Source organism: Anabrus simplex, chromosome 9, assembly GCF_040414725.1.
Source record: "Anabrus simplex isolate iqAnaSimp1 chromosome 9, ASM4041472v1, whole genome shotgun sequence".
NCBI lineage: Eukaryota > Metazoa > Arthropoda > Insecta > Orthoptera > Tettigoniidae > Anabrus > Anabrus simplex.
The window spans coordinates 124,454,444-124,477,964 of NC_090273.1; the positions used below are offsets into that span (position 1 = coordinate 124,454,444).

General features: G+C 40.6%; 1 protein-coding gene across 1 annotated transcript in view; it reads left to right on the top strand.

Moving 5' to 3' along the window:
• LOC136880901 (uncharacterized) overlaps positions 1-13,912 on the top strand; it is a 497,467-nt gene extending 483,555 nt beyond the window's left edge. The window contains exon 6 of the mRNA XM_067153431.2: positions 13,524-13,912. Within this exon, the coding sequence (XP_067009532.2) occupies positions 13,524-13,627 (104 nt within the window). The 3' untranslated portion in view covers positions 13,628-13,912. The remainder of the gene's footprint in view (positions 1-13,523) is intronic.
• Positions 13,913-23,521: the final 9,609 nt, after the last annotated feature.

Here is a 23,521-nt window from a genome sequence, read left to right on the forward strand (position 1 = left end):
AGTGCATATTTCATCCTTCAACTGGATGGTGCCCCTCCGCATTACCATGCCAACGTTCGGAGACATCTCAACGAGACATTGCCACAACACTGGACAGGTCGTGCATCTCAGGAGGATCGAACTCTCATTCGTTGGCCACCTCGTTTCCCCGACTTAACCCCATGTGATTTCTTCTTGTGGGGGTTTTGTAAAGGATCATGTTTACGTACCACCTCTTCCACTAACATTGGACGACTTTCGTGCCCGCATCACTGCAGCCATCGCAAAGATTGGCCGCGATACACTGCTCGAGGTTTGGCAGGAGATAGACTATCGGCTTGATGTATGTCGTGTTACGTGAGGTGTTCACACAGAACACTTGTGATATGACTGAAAAAACTTTGAGAGTTTACCGTTCTTAGCACATGTCTCACATTACGATATGTTTATTAGATTTCACAGAATAAATTTATGAAATCGGGTCCATCATTTTGAATTCCCCTGTATAATATGAACCCGTCAGCAGTTGCTACAAGAACTATAGCTCAACCAAAACCGTCATATCTGCATTTCCTGGATTCGCGGACATACTGGATCTATCGGAAATGACAGAGCTGATCAACTAGCAAAAGCTGCTGCTCAATCAAATCTGGAAGTCATGTATGACAGTCTTCCCTTATGCTATGCAAGAAAACAAATCAAAGAACATGTCTTGAATCAATGGAACCTCATTTGGACTTCTGCTTCAAATGGATGCTCGTAGTGGATGCATTGACTCACATTAGCCCTCGTAGTGGTAGAAGATGGCAAGCTGCTAATCTAATCGACTGGATAACGATGATTAAGAAAAGGATTGAATTTTTAGGAATAAAGAATATATTCTCATATTTATTGTATTTATTTATCTACAGTTCATTGCTCACATCCCCAGGGTGTTTTCAACACTGAGTTGCTTACCTGAAGGGCTTGAAACTGTGTATTTTATTTACTTTGTATTTTATTTATTATCAGTAACCCCTAAACAGCCGTCTCCGCGGTGTAGCGGTAGCGTTCCTGACTCTGGGTTCGATTCCCGGAGAGGTCAGGGATTTTTACCTGCATTTCAGAGCTGATTGGAGGTTCACTAAGCCTATGTAATTACATTTCAGGAGCTATCTGACGGTAAAATATCGGATCCGGTGCAGAAAGCCGAGAGGTTTCGTCGTGCCGACCACACGACACCTTGTAATCAGCAGGCTTTCGGGCTGAGCAGCGGTCGCTTAGTAGGCCATGGCTTGTGGCCTCTGAAATAGCTTGGTCTCGAGTTGACGCCCTATAGGCGACCTGAGCGGCTGTGAGCATGAGGCCCAGCCTACGATGAATTTTAATGATAATAACGGCACACACACAAACCCAGCCCTCGAGCCATCAGAACTAGCCAATAAAGGTTAAAACTCCCAACCCATTCGGGAATTAACCAACGGACCAAAGGCCAGCACACTAATCATTTAACCTCTTACGATTGATAGGGGATACCGTGAGGGTGTTATTCCGCCCCCACCCAGAAGGGGATTAAACCAAGGAGTCAGATGGTGACTTTTTTTTCAATCAATCAATACTGATCTGCATTTAGGGCAGTCGCCCAGGTGGCAGATTCCCTATCTGTTGCTTTCCTAGCCTTTTCCGAAATGATTTCAAAGAAATTGGAAATTTATTGAACATCTCCCTTGGTAAGTTATTCCATTTCAGATGTACAAGAAATATGTTTGTAAAATTAAACCGTGGTTTCAAATGTGCTGCTGTACTATCAGCTGACTGTGGTGGGGTTTATTATTTCAAGGGGAAGGACGACTGGACAACCGTTTTCTCTAAAAACTTATCAGAGGAAAACATTGAAGAGATCCGAACCTTCGAAGAAAGAAGGTATCCGTGAAAGAAAGGGAATGGTCACAAAGATGTGAAGATGAAAGACAATTTAGGCCTTGCAAATCTAATATCATAGGCGTTGGAAGGAAACAAGAATTAGCCGAAGTAGGCTAGGTAGAATAGGTGGAAGTTAGAAGGCTGGCCCAATATATGAAAACAATGGCAGACGAAGCCACTAGTCTCCCTTAACGTCAGCTCTTGATGACAGGAAGAAAATATCCTGGACGAATTCTACCGTCCCTACAGTGGGAAGTGATATACAGATGATGAACGTTGTTTACACGAAGACTGGGTTGTGAAAACATCTACACATGTATCTTCCTGCTCTAACGTCTGTGCTATCTAAAGGTGGGATAACCGAGCGGCATTGTTACGGGTTTCTAATCAAGTTTTCTCTGATTCGTATAGCGGGCAATAGATGAGGGATATTCTAGTGAAAAAGAAACTACTTTTTCTTTTGAGAAAATCAAATTATCATAAATATGTCTCTTGGTCATGGCCATCCATCAACGGCTGTTAATTTAAGATGACCACCAGGCAAAAGACATAATTGAAGCAGGGAAATCAAAAACCCACTAACTCCAGTAAACCTAGACATGAGACAGTATAGGCTTTTGGGCTTATACCGTATCAAGAAAATAAGGTGAAATTTTTTACGTTTCGCAGAGAACTGTGCTCTGCGTCATCAGAAGAAAATCTCGACTGTCCACGAGAAAGGCTTCTTAAACAATGACTTTTTTGAAATTTAGACGTTATAAAAGAAGTGGAAATGGTACGTTCATTCGTCACCAGATGGCTCCCCGGACGTGGCACAGCGCTAGCGCTCGAAACGGAAGCTGAACGAACCATCAGAATCAGACCACGGCCGACTGGATCCCTCGCTGCGCTAGCTAGCTAGCTAGCTAGAGCGACGCATCAAGTCGGCCATGATCAGACTAAGGGGGGTCACATAACATGTGTACGTAACATATGACATTGACCATTGACAGATGTATGGCATTGACTGAAGCCTGGAATGAAACATCTGGCGATCAGGAACGTACGAATTTGGAAAACATCGAGACGAAATAATAATAGTGAAGGGACAGGGAAAGGAACTACCTACGTAAATCCTAATGTCTGGCAACCACGTATTACTTAATTGATAGCCAGTGTCGCTGTTGAAATGGTTAGGATTTCTACGTATTTTCACAGCTTCCCGTATAATCCTCGACCTGTAGTGTCTACTGCGGGTAAGAGCTCGAGCATCTTGGAACATGACATCATGACCCGACGATGGAGCGTGCTCAGCTATTGCCGATTTGTCTGGCTGGTTGAGACGAATATTACGTTCATGTTCCTTGATATGGGTACCTAATTTTACAGGAGAGAGAAAACTGATAATCTCCCTCATTGATTTTAAATCTAAAGCGTCTATATGCTCACATTAAGTAAAAGCATATTCTTTATCAATTAAACGCTTCATAACTTAAGAATTCAGTAGAGGTGGAATCATGGGTTATTTGACTTCCGGAGTGTATGAAATATTTAAATAAAAAATGTGACAGAAAAGGTACCAGTATACCATAACTACCGTATGAAACGATAGAATATGAAACCTCATTATTAAAATTAATATTGTTACATTTTTAAATTTCAAAGGTACAGCGTGAGGCTGATATCCATTAAATACTCTAATCTAAATTATACCAAAAACATAAATAAAACCACAAATAAACTTAAAGACTTTCATTTACAGATATTTTGTTTCACTTCCATTCTCCTGTTCAGTCTGTAAATCAGGGTTATTACTGTCAGCAAACAGAGTTTTGTAATATATCCTACTTTCCTCCGATGTGAAACTCATTAAATTTTGCAAGTCCTTTTGCTTTTCTATTTTCAGTGGCAAGTGTGAGTTGTACTTTTGTTTAGTGGGAAAAGATGCAGTTGTATTGGGTCCTGGATGTTAAATCGACTCCATATTGTACTTTTCACAGTTTTACTCACATGGATTTCATTTTTGTGGGATGCCGAATATTGTATTAATTTACTTTGTCATATGAGGAATTTCTCGCTTCTGCAATGTGTTTCTTTACTCCATCAGATTATTTAGAAGAGCACGGAATTTTTCACCCAGAACACCTAGAAAATTACGAATGCTAATACTAACACATTTATTTAAAATGTATGTTTACATATATAGGTCTAACATTTATACATGAGAAGAAAACTCCTATTTCACATCTCAGCAGTGATACTGTTGTAAACAGGATAAGGTTTACCAGAACACAACTTGTTTATTTGCTTCACATAGAAATTTACAAGAATAAACATAAAATTGTCTTGAAGCAAAGTAGATAATTAAGCTTGCTAGAGTTTCTGTCACTGTACACTATATACACTTGGAATGTATTTACACTAGCTTCTATCTTGAAAAGATAGTTCGTAGGAATGTTCAGTTCGTGATAGTCGAAAACTATCAGTTTCACTAGCATGAATTAGTGAAGAGAGTTCCTTCTAACTTGCAGTGTTTGAATTTATGAGCTTGCGCTGAAGGAAAGCTAAGTACACAATTAGAGAGTCTAATGTGTGAGTGTCGGAGCCTGAGTGAGATTGGAAATGTGTAGAGTACAGCATCGGGGCTCAACTGGGATGAAGGAACTGGAACTTGGAACAGTGACCTGAGGTGAAACCTCATACTACCAGAATTCCGTCCACCTGGTCGAGACACATTTTTAAGAGGAGTAGCCTCCGTGTTCGACGTACAGTGTATTCTAGAGCAGGACACCGGGGAGAATCCTGGAGAGTGGTAGGCAGGAAGCTCCTTTTATACAGCACTCGACGGTACAGGCACGCGCACTGAAGGCTGCGCGTCGAGTCTCGAAATATCCACGCTTGCGTGCGTGCGGCTAGCTGGCGCTGAGCGGAGAGAGCGGAGGTCATACAACACCCTCCCCTCCTAAATACGCCGATACGGCGTGAAGCGGCGGCGGCTGCGATACTGGGCAGGAGCTTCTGACGTCACTGTTGTATTGTCCGGAGCTGTGACTGGGCGGAGTGGCGCTGCATCGTCCTGAAAGGAACCCATGGTTATTAAATGGTCTAAAGCTCGTTCAGCAATAGATTTATCTGGCTTAACAAGAGAATCAATAGCCGGATATGGACGGTAGCGCAGGCGTATCTGGTCCTGGTGGCGGCAAATGTTTTTCTCAGCAGTCTGAATCTCGTAGAGACGATGGCCCAAAGATCTGCGGATGACACCAGGTAACCAGAGCGGGTTTGACTTGAATGTCCTGATGTAGACTCTGTCGTTGACTGTGAACTTCGTTGACGATGGCTTAGGCTTGGCCGGAAGAGGCTGCAACAGAGAAAGTAAAGTTCTGTGAGGTCTTCCATGAAGCTTTTGTGCAGGAGTGACATTATCAGCTCCGGGCAGAGTTCTGTAGTTGCTTAAGAGTTGTAGCAATGCTTGGTCTTTAGTTAAGCCTGAAGAGACAGCTTTTTTCATACTTTTCTTAAAAGTTTGTACAAAGCGTTCAGCTTCACCATTAGATTGAGGGTGAAAAGGCGGTGCTAGGATATGGCGAATTCCATTATATGTACAGAAGTTCTTAAAAGCAGTAGCTGTGAATTGCGGTCCATTGTCAGAAATTAGTACTTGAGGTAATCCTTCAGTTGTAAATATTTTCTGAAGAGCACGAATGGTAGCTTCTGTAGTAGTAGTCGAATGCATATCCACTACATAGGGAAAGTTCGATAGAGAATCGATGACGATGAGCCACATGGAATTGAGGAAAGGACCTGCGAAATCGATGTGAACTCGTTCCCATGGAGAAGTAGCAGGAGGCCATGAAGCTAGATCAGAAGACGGGGCGTTCTGATTAATTTGACATTGTTCACAATTGCGGATGAGCTTTTCGATGGCGGCATCAATACCAGGCAAGTAGCAGTGTTAACGTGCCAGTTGCTTGGTGCGGGATATGCCCCAATGACTTTGGTGTAACAAGTCGAGAACTTGTTTCCGTAGACTAAGTGGGATAACCACTCGGAAGGTGGTGCCGGTTTCCAGGAGTATAACTCCGGCTCGAGTCGTAAGACGATGCTGAATACGATGATAAGGCGCAAGGTGGGCAGGAAGTTTGTTCTGAAGAGGCCAACCGTTGCGGATGTAAGTACGTACTGTAGCAAGTGTACTGTCCTTATCCGTAGCTTTAGCAATGCAGGTAGCGTCAATAGGAAAGCTGGATACGGTGTCTTCGAGTTCTATGTCTAACTGAAAACATTCGGATTCTTGAGAATAGAAGGCGGTATCAGGACCTACTGGTAAGCGAGAGAGGGCATCAGCATTACAATGCTGGGATGTGGCACGATAGGAGATCTGATAGGAATAATCAGAAAGGAACATGGACCATCTTTGAAGCTTTCTGAGGGAATGCTCAGGGATCTTATTACCAGTATGGAATAAGTGTACTAGAGGCTTGTGATCAGTAATGATCAGAAAATGGTTGCCATAGAGATATTCATTGAAACGGCGAATACCAAAGATGATGGCTAAGGCTTCTTTTTCTATCTGGGAGTACCGACGTTGATGCTCATTAAGTGTCTTCGAAGCGAAGGCGATGGGACGTTCTTGTCCGTGACGATCCTTCTGGGAGAGAACGGCAGCGACGCCGTAATCTGATGCGTCAGTAGCCAGCGTGATGAGCTTGCCAGGCTGAAAATGAGTGAGTTTAACAGCTTGAACAAGGGCTGTGTTGATCGTTTGCCAGGCCTGTTGGCATTGCGGAGACCACTGAAATGTAACACCTTTTTTGCGTAAGGCGTTTAATGGAGCTGCAACTGAAGCGAAGCGGGGAATGAACTTGTTATAGTAGTTCGCTTTGCCTAGGAAGGATTGGAGCAGCTTGATGTTCTGTGGTACAGGCATGTTTACAATCGCCGAGACATTCCGTTCACTAGGTTGAATGCCGTTTTTATCAAGGATGTGTCCCAGGTAGTGAACTTGCGGCTGAAAGAAAGTGCATTTAGCGAGATTCGCTCGTAGGCCATTGTCTTTCAACTTCGTGAGGAGGCGCAGATTATGGAGATGTTCTTGGTGATCTTTGCCTGTCACAATAATATCATCAAGGTAGTTAGCACAACCGGGAATGGAGGCGGTGAGTTGAGCTAAATAACGCTGAAAAATAGCAGCTGAGGAAGAGACGCCGAACGGGAGACGCTGGAGCTGGAGCAGTCCGATAGGAGTGTTGAGTGTGAGAAATTGCTTGGATTCTTCGTCTAAAAGTAGCTGTAGATAGGCTTCTTTAAGATCCACTCTAGAGAAGAATTGTCCACCAGCTAGACGACGGAATAAGTCCTCTGGACGGGGAATTGGGAAGACATCTGTGTCGATTTGTGAGTTGATCGTAGATCGGAAATCACCACAAAGTCTGACATTGCCATCAGGTTTCTTGATTACAACTAGGGGAGTGGCCCATTGACTGGAATTGACTGGTACCACTATTCCGTCTTGTACCCATCTTTCTAATTCCTTAGTGACCTGGTCTTGAAGTGCTAGGGGTACTGGACGTGCTTTGAAAAAGCGCGGCTTAGCGCCGGATTTCAGCTGTATGTAAGCTGTATAGTTTCTGGCGGTTCCGAGCGTAGAGTCGAAGACTTCAGGAAACTGCTCGAGGAGAGCCGTAATATCAGAAGTAGGTTGCAAAGTAGAGACTACGTTGATGTCATGAATCTGGAAGCCGAATAAATTAAAGAGATCCATGCCCATAATGTTTGATGCGGTGTAGTTGTTGACTACGAGTAGTGGAATGACCTTCTGAATTCCTTTATAACTGGCTGGAAGCGTGATTTGGCCTTTAATGTCAATCTTCCGTTTGTTAAATGTAACAAGCTGGATGTCAGCTGGAGAGCATGAAGGTGAACCTAAGTCGTGATATTTAGCCAGGTTAATGATAGAGACAGGTGATCCAGTGTCTAACTGAAAATCGATAGAGCGATCAGAGAATGATAGAGGAACGATGATCTTGTGAGAATTCTTGGCAGGAAGAATAAGATTAATCTGATCAACTTCCATGTCCTGTCGGGGCTGTATATGCTTCGGGCGCGCTGCAGGAGTCTTAGCAGGGCGGAGCGAACTCTGACATACAGTCTTGATGTGTCCTACTTTATTATATCTTTCACAAGTGGCTTTGAAAAAACGACATGCACGTCGTTCATGATGTTTGAAACATCCTCTGCAGGAAGGCAGGAGTTGCGACTTGCTCTTAGAAGTGGGCTTCCTTGTAGAAGAACGAGAGGGAACCGGGCGAGAATGCTTGGCTGAGAGCGACTTGGCTGCGCGGTTCAAGGTAGCAGATGACGGGCGGGCTGGAATAGAGACTTGAGCGACTTCGTGTTGAGAAGCTATTTCTGCGGCAGTTTTAGTAGTAAGTTCGTATACCGTAGAAATACGATGGACGTCTTCTAAAGAAGGGTTACTCTTCTTGACAGCGTCAAAACGAACTTTGTCCTCAGGAGTATGCAGAATGACCATATCCCGAATGAGGGAATCGGTATAGGGCGTACCACAACCGTCCTTGGAACATATAAACTGGCAGGGTTTAGCGAGACCTCTTAATTCTGCTATCCACTCAGCATGAGTCTGATGCGGTTGCTTTCTGCTCTGAAAAAATTTGTAGCGAGAAGCCACTATGTGTGGGGCTTTAGCATAGTGTTCAGTGATACGGGCCAAGAGCTGTGCGAACGGCACTTCAGAGAGTTGCTCCTCTGGACTTAATTTTTGTAGTAATTCGCACGTAGCATTGCCATCCGAACTGAGAAATAGTGCACGTTGGCGCTTGTCATCCGTGACGGAATGGCATATAAAATGATGCTGTAGGCGGGCGAAATAGACTGACCATTCTTCTTTAGCCGGATCAAAAGCAGAGAACGGAGGAATTGCTGAAGGCTGTGTAGAAACAGAAAGAGCTTGAATAGCTGTGAGCAATGCTGCTTGTTGCTGCTGCATGAATTGCTGTTGCTGCTGTTGGAGAGCTTGCAATAGGGCCGCGAGTTGCTCGGCTGTAGCCATGTTGAGATGCCGGAGAGAAAAGAACTTGTGTAGCAGCTTGTACTGAGCTGGCGTGAGGCGAGACCTTCACCGGAACAGCTGGGAGTGTGTGAGAGAGAGAGAGAGCCTTGGAATGTCGGCTGACTGTCCGTACTTCGAAGGAGGCTAATAGGCGCACTGTAGAAAAGGCTAACTGCTGGTAGAGTCCGTACAGGTTCCAATGTGGAATGGTGATAGCCACGGAGAATAGTGTCACTTTGCCAATGAGTTGACGATACACTGTAAGAGTGTGTTTCTTTGTCGCGAATGAGTTGACAACAGAATGTAAGCAGGTTTGTACCTCGTTGCGAATAAGTGGGCGACACACTGACCACTGTTGTACTTCGTCGCCAATGTGTTAGTGACAGATTGCGCACAGTTTTGTACCTCGTCGCGAATGAGTTGGTGGCAGATAGCACGTAGTTGTTTTTACCGCGTCGCCAATGAGTTGTGTTGTAAACAGGATAAGGTTTACCAGAACGCAACTTGTTTATTTGCTTCACATAGAAATTTACAAGAATAAACATAAAATTGTCTTGAAGCAAAGTAGATAATTAAGCTTGCTAGAGTTTTTGTCACTGTACACTATATACACTTGGAATGTATTTACACTAGCTTCTATCTTGAAAAGATAGTTCGTAGGAATGTTCAGTTCGTGATAGTCGAAAACTATCAGTTTCACTAGCATGAATTAGTGAAGAGAGTTCCTTCTAACTTGCAGTGTTTGAATTTATGAGCTTGCACTGAAGGAAAGCTAAGTACACAATTAGAGAGTCTAATGTGTGAGTGTCGGAGCCTGAGTGAGATTTGGGATGTGTAGAGTACAGCATCGGGGCTCGAGTGGGATGAAGGAACTGGAACTTGGAACAGTGACCTGAGGTGAAACCTCATACTACCAGAATTCCGTCCACCTGGTCGAGACACATTTTTAAGAGGAGTAGCCTCCGTGTTCGACGTACAGTGTATTCTGGAGCAGGACACCGGGGAGAATCCTGGAGAGTGGTAGGCAGGGAACTCCTTTTATACAGCACTCGACGGTACAGGCACGCGCACTGAAGGCTGCGCGTCGAGTCTCGAAATATCCACGCTTGCGTGCGTGCGGCTGGCTGGCGCTGAGCGGAGAGAGCGGAGGACATACAACAGATACATTGTTTAATGTTCAACTTTTCGGGTAATACAATATCAAATTAAACATTTGAGGTTAGCTAATTGCCCTTTGCTTTAAGCCTTTAAATACTGTTTCGCTTCCATTTGCGTTCGTTTGTTCGTTTCTTTACACTTATTTTCCTTTCGGAACTTGAATCTGATTCCATTTTAACCTTTCAATCTCTGCTCAGCTGGTTAATTTATGGTGTTGCCATCTACCTGGAAATAAAGCATGGAAAGCAAGAACTCTCTAATTCCATTGAGTAAGAGGTGTTTTGCATTCCACGGATTTTAAAAACACCTCCTGTATGCGGATGAATGAGGAATTAGGGTATTCTTGTCTTCCATCCATGCGGAACACACTAATAAACCCCATCCAGCCCATAACTCAATTTCGCCAAAAACTGGAGTTAGTGGGTTTTTGATCTCTCTGCTTCAATTATGTCAAAAGTTTATCCCTATTGTTCGGGACACTACTTTTTTTAAATAAATATATCTTATGGCTGGTGCTCATCTGAAATTAGCAGCAGTTAATGGATGGCCATGATCGAGACACATGCTCATTTGATTTTCGCCAAGGGAAAAATGCGGATTTCTAATGTTGAAAACACTAGGCCTATTTCTTAGCAAAGTAGGTACTTCGAAAAACGTAAAATTAAGCAATTTCCTCAATTGTGCCGAAAGTTGAAGGGCTAAAGCGCCAGAAAACTTTTCAAATTGTAAGTCTTGGGTAGCTCTATCAAACCAAGAAGAAACAAATTTCGAAAATTACTTCCGGTCTAAATGCAGTTTCGGAAAACAGCCTAAAATCGCTTGTTTCTTTATTCGTTTTCTTTTTAATTCAAATCCTACCCCAATTAACGTATTTACATAATTCTATCTGTAATGTGTTTCTTGGTTCAATGCCCTCAGGCGTTTTTTTTTATTTTTGAAACACGTCCACACCGAATATAGTTATAAGGGCTTAAGTGAAACTCTGCATTCACTCACATTAGTATTCGTAGTGGTAGAAAAAGGCAAACTGCTAATCTAATCGTCCGGATAACGATGATTAAGAAAAGGATTGCAATTTTTTGGAATAAATAAAGAATATATTCTCATACTTTATTATATTTTATTTACCTAAAATTCATAGCTCACATCCCTAAGAAGTTTTTAACATTGAGTTGCTTGCCTGAAGCGCTAGAACTGTTTGTTTGTTTGTTTGTTTGTTTGTTTGTTTGTTTGTTTGTTTGTTTGTTTGTTTGTTTGTTTGTTTGTTTGTTTGTTTGTTTGTTTGTTTGTTTGTTTGTTTGTTTGTTTGTTTGTTTGTTTGTTTGTTTGTTTGTTTGTTTGTTTGTTTGTTTGTTTGTTTGTTTGTTTGTTTGTTTGTTTGTTTGTTTGTTTGTTTGTTTGTTTGTTTGTTTGTTTGTTTGTTTGTTTGTTTGTTTGTTTGTTTGTTTGTTTGTTTGTTTGTTTGTTTGTTTGTTTGTTTGTTTGTTTGTTTGTTTGTTTGTTTGTTTGTTTGTTTGTTTGTTTGTTTGTTTGTTTGTTTGTTTGTTTGTTTGTTTGTTTGTTTGTTTGTTTGTTTGTTTGTTTGTTTGTTTGTTTGTTTGTTTGTTTGTTTGTTTGTTTGTTTGTTTGTTTGTTTGTTTGTTTGTTTGTTTGTTTGTTTGTTTGTTTGTTTGTTTGTTTGTTTGTTTGTTTGTTTGTTTGTTTGTTTGTTTGTTTGTTTGTTTGTTTGTTTGTTTGTTTGTTTGTTTGTTTGTTTGTTTGTTTGTTTGTTTGTTTGTTTGTTTGTTTGTTTGTTTGTTTGTTTGTTTGTTTGTTTGTTTGTTTGTTTGTTTGTTTGTTTGTTTGTTTGTTTGTTTGTTTGTTTGTTTGTTTGTTTGTTTGTTTGTTTGTTTGTTTGTTTGTTTGTTTGTTTGTTTGTTTGTTTGTTTGTTTGTTTGTTTGTTTGTTTGTTTGTTTGTTTGTTTGTTTGTTTGTTTGTTTGTTTGTTTGTTTGTTTGTTTGTTTGTTTGTTTGTTTGTTTGTTTGTTTGTTTGTTTGTTTGTTTGTTTGTTTGTTTGTTTGTTTGTTTGTTTGTTTGTTTGTTTGTTTGTTTGTTTGTTTGTTTGTTTGTTTGTTTGTTTGTTTGTTTGTTTGTTTGTTTGTTTGTTTGTTTGTTTGTTTGTTTGTTTGTTTGTTTGTTTGTTTGTTTGTTTGTTTGTTTGTTTGTTTGTTTGTTTGTTTGTTTGTTTGTTTGTTTGTTTGTTTGTTTGTTTGTTTGTTTGTTTGTTTGTTTGTTTGTTTGTTTGTTTGTTTGTTTGTTTGTTTGTTTGTTTGTTTGTTTGTTTGTTTGTTTGTTTGTTTGTTTGTTTGTTTGTTTGTTTGTTTGTTTGTTTGTTTGTTTGTTTGTTTGTTTGTTTGTTTGTTTGTTTGTTTGTTTGTTTGTTTGTTTGTTTGTTTGTTTGTTTGTTTGTTTGTTTGTTTGTTTGTTTGTTTGTTTGTTTGTTTGTTTGTTTGTTTGTTTGTTTGTTTGTTTGTTTGTTTGTTTGTTTGTTTGTTTGTTTGTTTGTTTGTTTGTTTGTTTGTTTGTTTGTTTGTTTGTTTGTTTGTTTGTTTGTTTGTTTGTTTGTTTGTTTGTTTGTTTGTTTGTTTGTTTGTTTGTTTGTTTGTTTGTTTGTTTGTTTGTTTGTTTGTTTGTTTGTTTGTTTGTTTGTTTGTTTGTTTGTTTGTTTGTTTGTTTGTTTGTTTGTTTGTTTGTTTGTTTGTTTGTTTGTTTGTTTGTTTGTTTGTTTGTTTGTTTGTTTGTTTGTTTGTTTGTTTGTTTGTTTGTTTGTTTGTTTGTTTGTTTGTTTGTTTGTTTGTTTGTTTGTTTGTTTGTTTGTTTGTTTGTTTGTTTGTTTGTTTGTTTGTTTGTTTGTTTGTTTGTTTGTTTGTTTGTTTGTTTGTTTGTTTGTTTGTTTGTTTGTTTGTTTGTTTGTTTGTTTGTTTGTTTGTTTGTTTGTTTGTTTGTTTGTTTGTTTGTTTGTTTGTTTGTTTGTTTGTTTGTTTGTTTGTTTGTTTGTTTGTTTGTTTGTTTGTTTGTTTGTTTGTTTGTTTGTTTGTTTGTTTGTTTGTTTGTTTGTTTGTTTGTTTGTTTGTTTGTTTGTTTGTTTGTTTGTTTGTTTGTTTGTTTGTTTGTTTGTTTGTTTGTTTGTTTGTTTGTTTGTTTGTTTGTTTGTTTGTTTGTTTGTTTGTTTGTTTGTTTGTTTGTTTGTTTGTTTGTTTGTTTGTTTGTTTGTTTTGTTTTGTTTTGTTTTGCCTTTTCAATAAATCTGTGTTAGGGCATCACTTATGATATTTTTAGTTTCTAGAAAGAGGTCTAGAACATAATAATTTTGATGATGGAGAGGATGGTGTTAACAGAAATCGATTACTAATCCATTATGCCTTCCTATTTTCTTTTTTTTTTTTTTTTCAGAGAAACCCGCAGTGCCAATTCCTTCGGTCGGGAGTTACTCAAGACGGTGGCGACTCCTTTGGGTTACTCCGCTGATGCTGTCGCTGCTTACTGTCATCAGATGAATAATACTCTACCCAACATACGGTATTGTTGACATCATGAAGAAAACTCGTATTGCTATGTCAAAGCAGAAAAACTCAAAGATAATAGTACGACATGACGATCAAACATAAACACTCAAGCCCAAGGTCGTCGAACTATGCCTCTTCCGAGTACCGATCTCAATCATTTTTCAATATCTTGAGGTTGTGTGAATTTCAGGTTAAAGCTGATATTCTGTGTGTTGTATAAAGACAAATATATAGAACTTTGACGTAAGTATTCCCTGTACAAATGTGAAATGCTGTGAGAGCAATAAAGATTATTTTTAAATTTCATCCAATTGTATTAAACTTCTTCCTCATTTCATTAAAGAAAACTGTATGGACGTTAAAACTAAACGGTGTTCTATGGACTATCACAGCTAAAGACACCTCAAATATAGAAAAACAAAATATAGAAAAGAAGCAAGATTATGTGTGATTATTGTTTTAAAAGGAAGTACAGCAGGGCAACCATCCTCCATTAATACTAATCAGAACGAAAATGGAGTTCGAGCTCCATTATTCTTGTCCCATTGAGTACACCTCAAAAAATATGATATAAATAGAAAATATCCACTATAAAAATTATATTACTAAGCGAGGCTGAATGTTGTAGCTGAAGTGGTGCGTGTTGTAATGAGTTCTTTACGTTTTGTTCATTAAGCACGAGTGTTGTAGTGAACTGCACTCAGCAAGAGATGATCAGGGAGAATTAATGTAGTCGGAGACTAAACGTTATATCATCCTCCTCAAACAAAGCGCTGTCAAAAACTGAAGACCTCCCCAGAATGAGGATGTAAGCAACAAATTAGTAATTTTTCAGGAGAGAGGAAAATTATTTCTGGGGTTTATTTCATGGTATACACTACTTGAACCAAATGCGTATGCAAGTGTACAAATGAGTTCATCCATTCAAAAACAATATCTTGTTGTTATAACTTACGGTTTTAAAAATAATGTATGAACTGGAAGTGATACATTGGAAAATAATCTGTAAGTATATCTTACGTTTGTATATAACGGAAGAGAAATACTGTACAAACACTTGGAATCCAAATGATAGAAAATAATTGTATTATTAGTGTTTTAAGCCCACTACGGAGCGTTTGTACCTAGTTCTTTTTGGATGCTCGCTTTCGTTCCCAGTACATCTTGGGTCCTGTTAGTAATTTTCCCTTTCTTTCCTGTGAAAGAGGTTTGCAAGATTTAACAACCTTTGGTAGAGGAGACCACGAGTTTACCTATTTACAAAATTTAAGGCGTTCTGGGACATCAGTATCAGCAATTCCAGCGGAAGCTAAGTCTCTTTTTACTTCATTTAGCCACATGCTTCCAGTCTTGTAGATTTTGATGAGTGAGAAGATTATCTTCGTAAGCCCGCCGTTATCTATTCTCAGAAGGGGCCGGTAATAAAAATGTCAAGAAAATATTTCAAAATATAGATGTGACTTCGTCTATGGCCTTTATTTAAATGAACCATTACACCTGGTGATGAACCAACAAAAGCACTGATGTTCCATTCTTACACTACGGAGGACAAAGTTCCGCTGGCGATAAAACAGGTTGAAGTTGAAATATAAGACGTAAGATGACAGCATAGCATAGAGGAGTGATGATACATCCTACTTCCACTGAAACATTCTGATGTGTTGCCTTGGGCCGATAGCTGCCACTAAAGCAACTTGAATGATGCAGCTGTCACGACCATGCGCATGATAATTCCCAAGTGAGGCAAAGCTTTGGGAGACCGTGCCGGAATAAATCTCTGATATGCTAATAAGCTGATTAATTAATCCATCAGCTCTGACATATCCTGCCAGGTGATATGAACAAGGTACCTATACTTCATCCTGCTGCATGATGCATGCCCTTACTTCACAAACTTTGAACTTCACTATAATCCCCCTTTGGATGTATCTATGAAGACACAGATATTTTTTGTATCCTGAACGTTCCTTTGTCCATTTCTTTTCCCACACTTATAAAATAAACTAGTAAACTCACAGACATATGCAAATAAACTGAAACATGTCTAGAATCTCAGTTCTGACCGAATATGTGGACATGTCAAATTTGTGGCTGACTTGGTGAAACACTTTGTTTATATAGCTGGAAATAGGTCCAGTAGAAAACTACTGTGTAAGCAAATTAAGAATTTCAAACAAGTGCATTCAAATAAGAATTTTTTCTTTGTCATCATAAAATGTCTTCTTTATGCCTGATGTATGCCAAACTGAGGTAAGTTTATTGTAATTTACTGTATTCCACTAATTTTAAGCGTCAGGGTGGTCTTGCATCCGGGATTTGTCATGTCCTGCCTTAGAGTATACGCTGTGAGAATTCTGGGACTACAGCGCTGAAATTACCATCCCGACATTATCCTGGAATTGAAATGGGGAAACCATGGAAAACCAAAGGAAGTGAAGGGCCACGAAGGGCGTGAAATTTAAAGACTCTTAAGGCTTCGCAATCCTAATATCGTCAGGGTTGGTAATGAACAAGAGTGGTGTTTATCGCCAAACCACGCGCCAATCTTCCCCCAACAAAATGTAAACACAATGCTACAATACGCCATCTCACTATCGCCGTTGGCCGTGCGGTTAGGGGCGCGTAGCTGTTAGCTTGCATTCGGGAGATAGAGGATTAATAATAATAATAATAATAATAATAATAATAATAATAATAATAATAATAATATGTTTTATTTATTGTGGCAAAGTTAGGGCTGTACTCTATTTCTTACTCTTAACCAGTCTTAAACTAGAACACTGTTAATAATAACTACTGATGACAATAATATGAAAACAATAATAACAGTAATAGTATTAATAAAAATGATCACACGTAGTGATATCAAAGAAGAATCATACCATACATAAAAAACAAATCACATCATCTATGAAGTATCAGTAAGAAGAAGAAGATACGTGGGAGGAAGAGGGAAATGATGATGAAGAGGAAGTAGGAGGAAGTGTTTTCAGGTCAAAACTTAATGATTCACGCATGTTTACCTAGTATTTAGAAACAGGCATGTTTAAAAGCTGACCTGCTGGACATGCTTCTGACGTCGAACCCCACTGTCTGCAGCCCTGAAGATGGTTTTACGTGGTTTACCATTTTCACACCAGGCAAATGCTGGGGCTGCACCTTCATTAAGCCAACGGTCGCTTCCATTCCCCTCCTATCTCTTTCCTGTCCCATCGTCGCCATAATATCTGTATGTGTCGATGCGACGTAAAGCCAATTGAAAATTGAATTCAAGCTTCAGTACTTAATTAATCGCAGTCGATGAAATTAAATTATGGCTTCCTTCTGGTAACTTAATTGTTTATGTAAAAGCCAAAGAGAGATATTTACACAGGTGGAGGTACATTCCTCCTCTAGTGCTCCGTCATTGCATTCTCCTACAAAGAAGTCTTGCAGTGTGCCTTAACACATTAATTATATACTTCAAAGTTTTATTGATTCCCCACTATTCTTTCTACAGAAGGTTTAAAAAGTGTTTTAAAACTCAAGTATCTTTCTACTACTCATAATTTATTTCCTATAATCTATAATTCTTTCATTTTAATGACCCTCGTTTTCAATTAAATGTTCTACCAAAACCAAACCAAACCCCATGGCACTACAGCCCTTGAAGGGCCTTGGCCTACCAAGCGACCGCTGCTCAGCCCGAAGGCCTGCAGATTACGAGGTGTCGTGTGGTCAGCACGGCGAATCCTCTCGGCCGTTATTCTTGGCTTTCTCACCGTCAGATAGCTCCTCAATTCTAATCACGTAGGCTGAGTGGACCTCGAACCAGCCCTCAGGTCCAGGTAAAAATCCCTGACCTGGCCGGGAATCGAACTCGGGGCCTCCGGGTAAGAGGCAGACACGCTACCCCTACACCACGGGGCCGGTTTAAATGTTCTACAGGCCTAACAATTACTCTTCACTTTAAAGTTAAAAATCTACATTCAATAATACGTATACATATTGTACCCACAAAATAACTATATATTGTCAGAGGGAATCAAATCGAATCCCGGTACCAGTGAGTATCTAATTTCCGATTCTTCTAACATTTTTAGCTCCTAAACATCCGAGGTCTAGTAAAAAACTCCGCCCAGCAACAGTTCCTACACTGAACGTGGTCATAGCAGTTTATTGCTACTTGACAACGTAGACCAAGAACCTGAAGTTGAACCTGCTACTCGTCGCATAGCCGTGGATGTACCAACACCACACGCTATTATAACATCTCAGCAAGAAGATACCCTCAATGGAAGCAGTACCAACAAGCCCAGACACAGATTTTCCACCCCCTCCCTTCCAGTTCATCGCTCCATCTCATTCCCTCCAAACATAAGGCACTCACTTGTTTCTCTTCGTTAATCCCATCCCAGAATTAAGCTCCGCTCAGAAAATGCTCTTCACCGCCCTCCACTTCAACATGAAAAAATGAGTGGTGGTGGTGGTGGTGCTGGTGGTGGTGGTGGTGGTGCTGGTAATGAAATGAAATGAAATGTCGTATGGCTTTTAGTGCCAGGATATCCCAGGACGGGTTCGGCTCGCCAGGTGCAGGTCTTTTGATGTGACGCCAGTAGGCGACCTGCGCGTCATCATGAGGATGAAATGATGATGAAGACGACACACCCAGTCCCTGTGCCAGTAGAATTAACCAATTATGGTTAAAATTCCCGACCGTGCCGGGAATCGAACCCGGGACCACTGTGACCAAAGGCCAGCACGCTAACCATTTATCCATGGAGCCGGACCATATAACATTAATCAGAGAGAAAAAATGGAAGGGATCCGAAACTTCGAAAAATGAAAATATCGACCAGTGGGAGATAAGAGCCACGACGGGTGTGAAAATGAAAGACTCCGTAAGACTCGCAACCTGATATTGTCGGGGTCGGAAAAGAACAAGAGTTGACCAAGGGAGGTCGGATAGGATAGATGAAGGTGAGGAGCCTAGCACAAGTAATTGGAAGCAATGCCATGACTCAGATCAGGATCCCGTGGTCGCCAACCCACGCTCCTAATTTGAGAGCCCCTGGGGCCCCTTTTAGTCGCCTCTTACGACAGGGAGGGGTTAATGTGAGTGTTTTTTACCGCCCCCGCCCACAGGGGGTCGTAAAAACATAGTTGCCGATATATTCCCGAGTGGAAATTCTATTATTTTATTCAATCGTAAGGCTTTTAGTGCTAGGAGTGCTGAACAGAATAGGCCTACTTGTTATAATCAAAAGAATAAGCTGAAAAAATGCTCGTGGATTCATATATATGTAGTCTTGCATCAACTGGAGTTGATAATTACTAGGGCCCGAATTTTTAGGTTTCAGCCTATTTAATTAACAAATTTCAAAGTAGGCCTACATATTAATTTCACACTTCATGAAGCAGAATATGTGAATTTCATTGTACCTACAAATACCTAAATGTGGGCTCGGGACCTAAAATAATCTAAATAGCTTCTTTGCCTTCTTCAAATTAATAATGTTACTTTCCCATTGAAACTTACCATAACATTATTTCCACCAGTATTCCAGTCGTCCACAGAGAGTACAGTATTTTACGCAGAAAATGTGGTGAATGGTTGCCACAATAGGTAACTTCTCTCACTTTAATTGTTGTCTAGCTAAACAATGCCTAAATTAAAACATTGATTACTCCAGATCGAAAAATATTACTACGGATGGTCGAGTAGTTTCCGTCAGCAATGCTGCGAGCAAGTAAGATTCCCGTAACTAAACTAAAAACTACACTGTAATAGCCTAGTACGGTCCCTGAAGTATGCGTAGGATTTCTATTTTTTATTTTATGTTAGCTATGAGCATAAATCCTATCGTGAGCTAGTGTAACTAGGAGAAATAAGTCCAGCAGCAACAGTAAGCAAATACTTATATCTTCCACAGTCGGCAATCCAGAAGATAACTCTACCTTATAGGCCTACCCATGCTAGGTGTTGGGACGCAAACGTCCCATGGAACATGCAAGCCAACTCGACCATGAAAACATTCTTAGAAGACATCAGTAGCCGCCGCATCCACGAGGCAAAACCTAAAAAAAAGCACACAAGAAACGTAGTGATTACTGTCCCAAGGAAAATTATAACTAAGTAACCAGCCCTTCTCAGCACTATTCAGAGAAAAATCGAAAAGTCGCGCGGACGCGTGATGCAATATATTAATCTATGTATTTGTTAAGAAATTACATCTAGATGCACGACTGATTCACATGTGTGGAGCATGAGTTCATACAATTTTCGGAAGGCTTGTGCTCGGCTCGCCCGGAAGGACGTGAGTTCGAATCCCCGTCAGAAGTCGTAAAATTTAAGAGACGAGATTTCCACTTCCGGAGGTGCATATGGCCCTGAGGTTCACTCAGCCTACACCAAAAATGAGTACCAGGTTAATTCCTGGGGCCAAAGGCGTCCGGGCGTAGAGCTAACCACTCTACCCCATCACGTGCCGAGGTCAACAGTGGTGGAAGCCTTTACCTCCCACTCCTCCAAGGGCCTTCATGGCCTGTACGGAGGTGACTTAGCTTTTATCAGAGACCGATCATCTCACTCACATACTTCCTGTGAGGGAACAGAGATGTGTAATTTCTAGCATGTTTAGCCTTGTAGCAACAGTCGGGTTTTGAGACTATAAGTGTTATAATATACACCTGTATTGTTTGAAGTTGCAGTGGCAGTGTTCTTAATTGTTATTAGAAGTGTTATTGAATGTAATGTGTGATTATGGGGAAGCTGTCATATGTACAAAGCTAAGGAATCGGACCGAGTAATTTGGCCGTACATTCGGGAGATAGTGAGTTCGAATCCCACTGGTGGCAGTTCTAAAGATGATTTTCCGTGGTTTCTCATTTTCACACCAGACAAATGTTGCGACTCTACCTTAATTAAGGCTACGGTTACTTCACTACCACAGACTCACAGCCCTTTCCTATCCTATCGTCGCCATATCACCTATTTGTGTCGGTGCGAGGTAAAGCAGATTGTACAATGTCGAGACAAGGAAAATTTTAAAGCATGTGTGCACCCGTTGGCTTTCTGTGGGCAAATGTTTAGCGAGACTGTGGCAGCCTTTTTCCAGTCTGCTCAATTATGAAGTGAAGTCTGGTACGACAGGTCAGCTTGGAAGTTTCGAAACTTAACATATTACAAAGATGAAACAAACATCAGTAGAGGGTGCTGCCTCTTCAAGGAAAAGAACCAATGAATCACCAGTATGAACTTCTTCACCCAAGATAACTAAACAAAATTCCTTCATTAAGTGCAGTCTGTCTCGTGAAGAAATGATTTTTATGTTCCCGTCATCAATTTAAATAAGGCTTTATGTCTGTTTTTATCAAATGTTATACTTACATTTGATAAACCAAATGTAATTTTACAGTCAAGTGTGCCTCACATCCATTTATTGCAAGATCTGCTACTGGACACATTAAGGAATTTGATATCGAAATTTGTGCAACCTTCAGAGGTTAAATCCTCCTCTCTTTTGGAAGTCAATTACCACAGCAGGGAAAACCACAAGAATGATTGTGACTTGGTCATTGATAGTTGCAGTTGCCAATTCGTAAAGCATTTGAATCATGACGAGAAGAAGGAATTTTCCTCATCACTTCGAAAAGTACTTCACTGATAGATTAGTTCATGTTATTCTTGGTATTTTAACAATCTCTCACAGTACCGCGCAATGTCTGAGACTATTTAGTCACGTGACTAAAACACGAACACAGTTCAGGTCGTCTGTTGGTGATGAAAACTTGGAAAGGTCGTTGACAGTAAAATCAATGATACAGGGCAACTGCTTTCAACAAACCTTCGACAGAGGATTTCTCAGACAGGCAAAATCTCCCACTGCTACTTCTTTTAATCAACAGCAATTTTCTACTGGTTGAGAAGGTTCTGTAAATCAGTAAGATGGAAAGAAAGTAGGCCTACCATACCATAAATTTTCCGGTATTGTATATTTAGATACCAATGAATACGAATACATATGAGAGTAAAATATTTGTGGATTTAGATTCCAATCAGTTTCCCTGGAAATACGTATTCATTTAAATGCGGACTTGACGACATGATGCATGGAGCTTGCAAGGATAATGTATAGTTCGCGCACCTTTTAGCGATATTTCTTTGTATGGTGAGGAGGAGTAGGGAGGGAGCTCTCCCGGTTCCGGTAATACTGCCAACTGAATGGAAATTAAATCTGAATTGAATCGATAATACGATCGATCGATATGAATTTTCTAAGCCTTTATTATCTTAAGCCAACAACTGTGACATACACACATTATATAACATTATATAACATTTCTCGATGCGAATCTTGTTCCCAGCATGAATTCTATAGTTTGGCTTTGCTGTGTAAACAACAACAGTACTAGTACGCTAGTACGTAAAGTGTACGCCAGATGTCACACAGCGATGCATAAGCGATTCATAGTTTGTGTTTCAAAGGTTGCCAGTACGAATCTCGAAGATACCCGAGGTTGATTTATTCAGCACTAGGGTGTCCATGTATCGCTAAAAGGTGCGCGTACGGTATGTATTACGCAAAAGACAGAATAAGCAGTTTTGGTCAATTGTATCTCCTGATTTTTCATGATTTCGATATTAAATAAAATCTTCTGATTTTTTGTTTTGCAAAGATGGCAGGTATGGGACCATATAAACATACTGGTTGGTCAAATAATAATAATAATAATAATAATAATAATAATAATAATAATAATAATAATAATAATAAATGTCCGCCTCTGTGGTGTAGTGGTTAGCGTGATTAGCTGCCACCCCCGGAGGCCGGGTTCGATTCCCGGCTCGGCCACGAAATTTGAAAAGTGGTACGAGGGCTGGAACGGGGTCCACTCAGCCTCGGGAGGTCAACTGAGTAGAGGTAGGTTCGATTCCCACCTCAGCCATCCTGGAAGTGGTTTTCCGTGGTTTCCCACTTCTCCTCCAGGCGAATGCCGGGATGGTACCTAACTTAAGGCCACGGCCGCTTCCTTCCCTCTTCCTTCCCTATCCCTTCCAATCTTCCCATCCCTCCACAAGGCCCCTGTTCAGCATAGCAGGTGAGGCCGCCTGGGCGAGGTACTGGTCATACTCCCCAGTTGTATCCCCCGACCAAGAGTCTGAAGCTCCAAGACACTGCCCTTGAGGCGGTAGAGGTGGGACCCCTCGCTAAGTCCGAGGGAAAAACCGAACCTGGAAGTTAAATAGATGATGATGATGATAATAATAATAATAATAATAATAATAATAATAATAATAATAATAATAATAATAATAATAATAATAATATGGCCTCAGCTACCGTGTGCAGACATTTCAATTTGACGCCATCTGGCTGTCTGTTCGTCAATTTCGACGTTCCGTTTTACTCTAGGCCCACTAGATGGCAGACCAAGTAAACCGGAACTCTCTTGGGCGTCTATGGCTGAGATTTAATGAATTTTGTCGGGTAAACACCAAATGTGTCACCACAGATCTTTTACATGCCGACATCGTACGACATGGAGTGTCGAATGGACTTTTTCCCGCCCTTCAAAAATCCGACTACCTCTGCCGGGTTTGAACCCGCTATTTTGGGATCCGGGCCGACACTCTACCACTGATCCACAGAGGCAGCTGGGTTGGTCAAAGAGATGTACACACACTCTACAGCATAACGTGAGTCTCAGAAAGTAGTAAATACGTGTCCACTGACAAGTAATCTACCTGATACTCTGACGCACACATACACTGTATTCTGATTCCAGGTATGTCATCGCGCTTCATTTAACTCGACCCTCTCTCAGCAATGTTCACCTTTGTAAACCAAGCGCCAGACCTAGTATAGTTCGACTCGTTGGCTGAACGGTCAGCGTACTGGCCTT